Below are 6,807 nucleotides of genomic sequence, written 5' to 3'. Positions count from 1 at the left end.
GGGAAGAGCAACCTGGACTTCTCTAAGGTCTTCGACACGGTCCCCCACAACATTGTTGCTTCTAAAGTGGAGAGAGATGGATTTGATGGGTGGGCTATTAGATGGATGAGGATTTGGCTGGATGGTCATATCCGAAGAGTTACAGTCAATGGCTCGATGTTCAAATAGAAACCAGTAACGAGTGGTGTCCCTCAAGGGTCCATACTGTGACCAGTACTGCTTAATATCTTCATTAATGACATGGACAGTAGGATTGAGTGTACCCTCAGCAAATTTGCAGATGACACCAAAAGCTGAGCTGGTACGCTAGAGAGAAAGGATGTGATCTGGAAGGACCTTCACAGGTGTAAGAAGTGGGCCCACGTGAAACTCGTGAAGTTAAACAAGGTGAAGTGCAAGCTCCTCTATCTGGGTTGGTGTGATCACCAGTATGAGTACAGACTGGTTAACAAATGCATTGAGAGCAGCCCTGCAGAGGACTTGGGGGTACTCGTGGATGAAAAACTGGATGTGAACTGGCAATGTGCACTTGCAGCCCAGAAAGCCAACCGCATCCTGGGTTGCACCCCCAGTAGTGTAGCCAGCAGGGCGAGGGAGGGGATTCTGCCCCTCTGCTCTGGGGAGACCCCCCCCCCCCCGCAGTGCTGCCTCCAGCTCAGGCTCTCAGCGCAGGAAAGATACGGACCTGCTTGAGTGGATCCAGAGGAGGGCAATGAAGATGATCAGAAGGCTGGAGCACCTCTGCTATGAGGACAGGCTGAGAGAGTTGGGGTTGTTCAGCCTGGAGAGGAGAAGGCTCCAGGGGGAGCCAGGAGTTGGCTTCATCTTCAGAAGACTTAGCTGGAATATTCTGAAGGACATCCTATACTGCATAATGTCCAATATGTAATATATGTACTGCTTCACATCATCCATGTTTAGCAGAGGTATACAAATTTCAACAAGGTCTGCAAGACCGAGAACAGTCTGAGCATGTTCAGAGAGAAGAGAAAGACACTCTTCCTCTCCCCCCCCAATCCAAATGAACACTACAAACCAACTCAATTTAATGAAAATAATGCAAAAGATTTTAATTGAAATAGAGAACAAAAGCTGAAACAAAGCTTCCTGAACAACTTTACTGGCTAATCTCAAGTAATCACTCCTTCTTCCAGATAAAGAATTTGCATCACTGCTCCATTTACTCCACTTATTGCACAAAAAAGACAAAAGCAAGCAGCAATCCTTCCTCTGAAGTTCTTAAGTCTCAGGAATATTTAGTAAAGTAGTTGAGAAGCAAAATGTGGGATGTTGAAATGCAGAAGCAGGTGTTTCCAAGGTAGTACATTATTCCCTGAATTTGTTGGTAACTCTTTGGAGCTAAACAATTTATTTTTTTAAAGTGCTAACAAGTTGAAGAATAAAAATTAACATTAATAAAAAGAATGTTGAAAATGCACTGAATCTGATAGATGATGTAGTTTCTCTAAATTATCTCTACCTTTTGAGTAGATTACCATGAATAGAAATAATTTAGGTATATTGAATATAAACATTCACTTTGTAGTATTTTTTTTTTTAAAGTGAGCTTTAGCTAATAAATCTATATATACACATATACATTGGTTTTCCCAAAAATAAAAGAGAATAGACTGGGAGATGTCAGCAGATATGGAATGGGAGATTTCACTCATTCCTAGGCACACATTACAGTTGTCTAATGGATAACTTTGGGAAGTATAGTAAAAGAATTCAACTCAAAACATACTTGTCCTGAATATAATATATACTTAAATTTTCAGTGAGAAAAGGATCTGTGTGACCCAACAGACCAGTGTTGCAGCATATTCTGCAATTAGTATGTAAGTAGAATAAGGTGGTAATGGCTCAGTATAATTACCATCAAATCACATTTAATTTACTAATTAGTTGATGGTTATGTTAAATTTTCAGTAGCCCCCTAAACATCGTAACTGGCACGACTGTGCTGTTTCAAAGATTCAGAGAATTAAGTACACATAAATCTCAAACAACACACAGAACACTTTGGTAGAACAAAGGAATATTTTCCTGACAATTTGGCCACGGTTAGAAAGGACCAAAACCACAGTGAGTGTGTATGTAATTAAAATAGTCTAGCTTTAAACTAAACAGATATTATAATCTGCTATTGTAATCAGAGTTTATCATCACTGGATTCTTATGTTTATATTTTGCTTGAATATTAACATAGACAGCAAGATTGTTGATGTTTTTTATTACTATCCTGTGAAATACACTACCCTCTTTCATGAGATCTTCAACCTTCTTATCTGTTGACATGATTATTTTCTTTTCTCCTGTATAATCTGGATCTTCTGGATATAACTCATCTCCTAGGGGAAAAAAAGTTGTAGTTATACATTGCCTACCTTATTTTTCAGCCTTTTGATTGAGTGAAACTAGCAATTTTTTTAATATTTATCAGGACATGAAACTTGGTGGGAAAGTATTTCACAAAACAAAAGTAAATTGCCTCTAAACATATTCAGATTTAAAGATACAGCCATAAATTTCTCAAGTATCTGTCAGTGACACTGCAGTGCATATTTGAGGTGTTGATGTGAATGTTCCAGTGTTCCCGATAATACTAATAGGCTATAATCAGAGCCTCATCAGATATGAGTTTATATAATAGGTGGAAAAGACAACAAATACTTTTCCCAGTGTATAAAGATAGGCTACAGTAGAACTAAGAATAGAAACTGTTAACCTTGTTCTGTTTTGTTGAAGAAAACAGCGTTTTGACATATAAATGCATGTTACTCTTGTGCAAGAATGCTAATATACCACAAATACAGAAATTCCAGAGGTCAATTGTGAACAAAAAAAAAAAAAAAAAGACAAGAGAAAGCATAATGAAAAGCAAACCAAAAAAGCTGAAAATTAATAAATAGTAGATACAGCTTTTCTTAAGGAGAAGGCAAAAGCGTACATGATTATGAAGCGAGAGAGATGGAAGCAGGAGAAAGGGTGGGAGGAAAATGAATTGGTGTATCTGTTTAGGTCACTGCCCCGTCACTACAGTTGAGAAGACTGAGACTGCAGCTGTGCTCAGTCCACTTGCCCACAGAAAGACAAACAGGTAACTGAAGTAAATGAGAAGTGCCACTGAAAAGGACTGAATAGGAGTTCTAATCTAATCCTTCAGATTAAAAAAAAAAAAGTTTAAATGATAGAATTTCTTCATAAACAAACATATTAATGGCAACCATATGAGACAATGAAATTATGAGCAAGTACAGAAATAACTGTGCTGTCTGTCTGATTCAGTAGCTGGTTTCTGACTGTAGCCATTATGAACTGTATGAAAGGAGGAAGCCCAACAGTAGAAAAAGCGTGCGGTAACTTGACTTAAAAGAATATTTTCCTTACAGTTATAGCCTGGTATATGTCACGTGGCTTGAGTAGGTATCAGTTCCCAAGCTTTTGTATATTTAAAAGACCTTCATCTGTTTTCTACCTGGCAACAGCTGAACGTAGCCATCTGAAGCAGTTAACATCACAGGCATCCAACGTTCACATCCCTCTAGAGCCCGATCAGAGCTGAACTTGTGTAACTCATGGAGCGAAGAGAAGTTGCACAGCCTACACAATTCATAGAACTGAGGTGGAGCAAACCATATTTCTTGAGATTTAAAGCGTTCAATGGCTTCTGGAGGTGATGACCACTGTAAGATGAAAACAGGCCTTGAAATAAGTTTCATCAGCAGATAGAAAGTACCAATAACTTTAAAAGCTGTTAGCAAGGAAGTCTTTACAGAAAAAAGAGCTTGAATGAGTCCAAATTTTCTGAAAACAATAAAACCCATCTATAAACTATACCAAAATAATGACAAAAAAAAAAAAAGAAAAAACATAATAAAGGCAATCTATAAAAATTACTCTTTGTCCTATAAAAATAAGTAAGTTTTTATTTTACATGTAGGCACGCCAAGTTTGGAAACTAAAATTGAGACTTGTTCTTGGGGCCTGACTAAAAGTCTACCGAAACAACAGAAAACCCTAAACCCAATGTGACCTTGGTTAACAGAGGTTGCTACTGACACTTCAAGAATTAAAAGGACTGCTAAACATCTGCTTCCCGCACACATTGTTTCCAGAGCCCAAACACCCATTTTTCATGCTTAAACATTCCATTGTTTGGCATGTTTAAACTATTGGTAATCTTCACTTCATCTCACATGGTGAATTTGATAATATAAATGCGTGCATAAGCATTTGCAGTAAATTTATAACAAAATTATAACAAACGTGAACTCTTTTGAAGATAAGATCTCAGGTACTTTTAAATTTCTGTAGTGAGAGCTGTTAAAAAAATTAATATAGAAACACCAGTAATACCGAAATCGGTAAGCTTTTGCAGAACTGGCTGGTTTCTCACGTACTTCTAACTTGCTCTCAAACTTTTCAGAATTCTAGAAGAACTTAAAGACGCTGACGTGCCTGGCCCTGAGCTGTCTTTAAGAAGTTCCTCCAAGAAGTTTTTCCTCCCTTACCAGGACGGCCGTCACCTCCCGGTCGTCCTGCGAGGTGCGGGGCGGCCGCTCCTCCAGGCAGCACAGGTAGAAGGCCGTGTCGTAGCGCCGGCCGCCGCCACCGGCCCTGCCGACGGGGGTCAGCCAGTTGCTCCACTCCCGCAGCGCCCAGATGTCGGGGGCGCAGCCCAGGTGCCGGCACAGCTGCAGGAAGCAGGCCGGGTCCTCCTGCACCCGGCGCCGCCACTCGCTCAGCTCGGCGGCGGGCGGCAGGCGCTCCGCTGGCAGCGGCGGGGCCGGGCCGCTGCCCGCCGCCGGCCCGCGCCCCGGCACCAGCAGCAGGATCCCCGCCTCCTCGAAGGTCTCCCGGATAGCGCAGATGCGGAAGGCGACCTCCCCCGGCAGCGGCGAGCCCAGCCGCGCCCGGTCGGTGGCGAAAAGCGGGGCCCGGCTGCCGCCGAGGGGCGGCGGCCGGACGGGGCCCAGCCCGCACTGCGGCGAGTCGGGCAGCAGCCCCAGCCACTCGGCGGCGAAGTCCGCCGCCTCCACCAGCCCCCCCGGGAAGACGTGGGCGCTGGGCATGAAGCCGCTGCGGGAGCTGCGCTGCAGCAGCAGCACCTCGTAGTCCGAGGGGCCGGGCGGGGAGCGCGGCGCCCGCCCCGGCGCGCCCGCCGCCAGCAGCAGCGTCGCCGCTTCCTTCCAGTGCCGCAGCCGCGGGTTCATCTTGAGGGGCGGAGGAGACGCCGCCCGCCGCCGCCGCCGCGCTGCGGGGCCGCCAGCGCCGCCCGGGCGCCCGGGGGAGGCACTGCAGGCGGCGGCGGGCGGGGGAAGGCCGGGCCCGGCCGAGGGCGGGCGGGCGGGCGGCGCGGGGCCCCGGCCCCGGTCGGCCTCGAGCCGCGGGGCGGTGTCCGCAGGGGCCGACGGCGTACGGGAACGCGGAGGGTTTACAGGCACGGGGCGGGGGGCGCCGAGGAACGAGCGGCGGCTCTCAGTTCGCTGGAAGAACTGGAGTAGTTTGCCCTCCCCGGGGTGCCGTAGCACTGCGCGTGTTGCAGCGTGACAAGATGTAAATGCTGAATGTCTGCCGCCGAGCCCAGCTCCTCCCCGGGCCCTGCTGAAGGGGCTGCGGTTACAGCCCCACAGCCCGCGCGGGGTCGGGGGCCCCGAACTCCGTGTTGCGGTGGGAGCGGTGCTGCGGGCCCGCCAGCCGGCCGCGGAACCGCCTTCGTGCAGGGCCACATCGCGGCATGTTGATAGCGAAATCGTTTTAGGTCTTTACTTAAATGTGCCGTGCCCCAAGTTGTCTGAATTTGTTCTAGTAGGCTTCGAAGGGGAGGAGTATGTAGGATTTTAATTAATTTTTATTTCCAGAGCTCTTCTGTTTTGAGGCTTTTAAGTACCTTGTTACCTGGAGGAAAAAAGAAAAGATATAGTCAGGCAAGATAGCAAAACCTTGAAAAAGTCCTTTGAACAGACATTTCACTTTAGACACCATTTTATTTTGTTAATTTAACATTTGATTTTGATCCCTCAATTTAGTCATAGATTGTTTTTTTGAGTTTGTAAGGAGTTTAAGCAGTAGAAAGCTGGTGACACAAATTGAGAAATTTTGTAAGAATGTTATTTGCGTGTGAAATAGAGAATCCTCCTCCTATTCATAGCCCTTCTCTTGCTAAGTTCCGTTTGGCAAATACCCACCTCCCTGCACGTGCCTCCGACAACCTCTCCATTTTATTCTCTATTTAAGCATGTACTTGATGCCTGTGTGGTGTGGCTCACTGTAACCGAAATTATGTTTAGAGGCTGTTAAAGCAGTGGGATGCATAAAGTCTACTAATGTGCCTGTTTCCTAGTAGAAGGCATTTTGAACCTAAAATCATTATGTTCACCACGTATTTGTTTGCCTTTGGCAATCTTAGTATAGTTACCTATTTTACTGTGTTAAGTATACATCTTGCTAGGAATGTGCTTTGCCTAAAAGCTGCTTTACTGGTAAAATATTAATAAACTACTGAGTTTTTTTCAAGATTTAACGTCCAGTGAGCTTGATGGCTGATCAGAAAGATTTAAGGTCCACTATGTCAAATCATTTCAGCATAAAGGGATTTTAAGTAGAAAGTACTCATGTACCAATAATGAACGGCATCACTCTCAAATCAGTTGTCATACCAGCATATATACAAAACTGTCTTACTATGGCAAAAATGCAATGTCTGACATCCCTGGAACATTATTTCAGAACATCTTTAGGAAAATCTGATAATAGAGCATAGTGCAGTTTATATTGTTATTGTAAGTTTCTAAAGGAATG

General features: G+C 44.7%; 1 protein-coding gene across 1 annotated transcript; it reads right to left on the bottom strand.

Moving 5' to 3' along the window:
- Nucleotides 1–1,040: 1,040 nt before the first annotated feature.
- On the bottom strand, nucleotides 1,041–5,219 carry NUDT19 (nudix hydrolase 19; the record flags this gene model as incomplete). Its single annotated transcript, XM_082489499.1, has 3 exons — nucleotides 1,041–2,354; nucleotides 3,482–3,689; nucleotides 4,518–5,219. 3 exons carry the CDS (start codon nucleotides 5,217–5,219, stop codon nucleotides 2,137–2,139), a joined length of 1,128 nt encoding a protein of 375 aa, XP_082345625.1. The 3' UTR covers nucleotides 1,041–2,136.
- Nucleotides 5,220–6,807: the final 1,588 nt, after the last annotated feature.

The sequence above is a fragment of the Vanellus vanellus genome, assembly GCF_965231255.1.
Source record: "Vanellus vanellus genome assembly, chromosome: 12".
In the NCBI taxonomy this organism is placed as follows: domain Eukaryota; kingdom Metazoa; phylum Chordata; class Aves; order Charadriiformes; family Charadriidae; genus Vanellus; species Vanellus vanellus.
The sequence above is the reverse complement of the archived record's forward strand: the minus strand, read 5'-3'. Positions and strand labels throughout refer to the sequence as shown.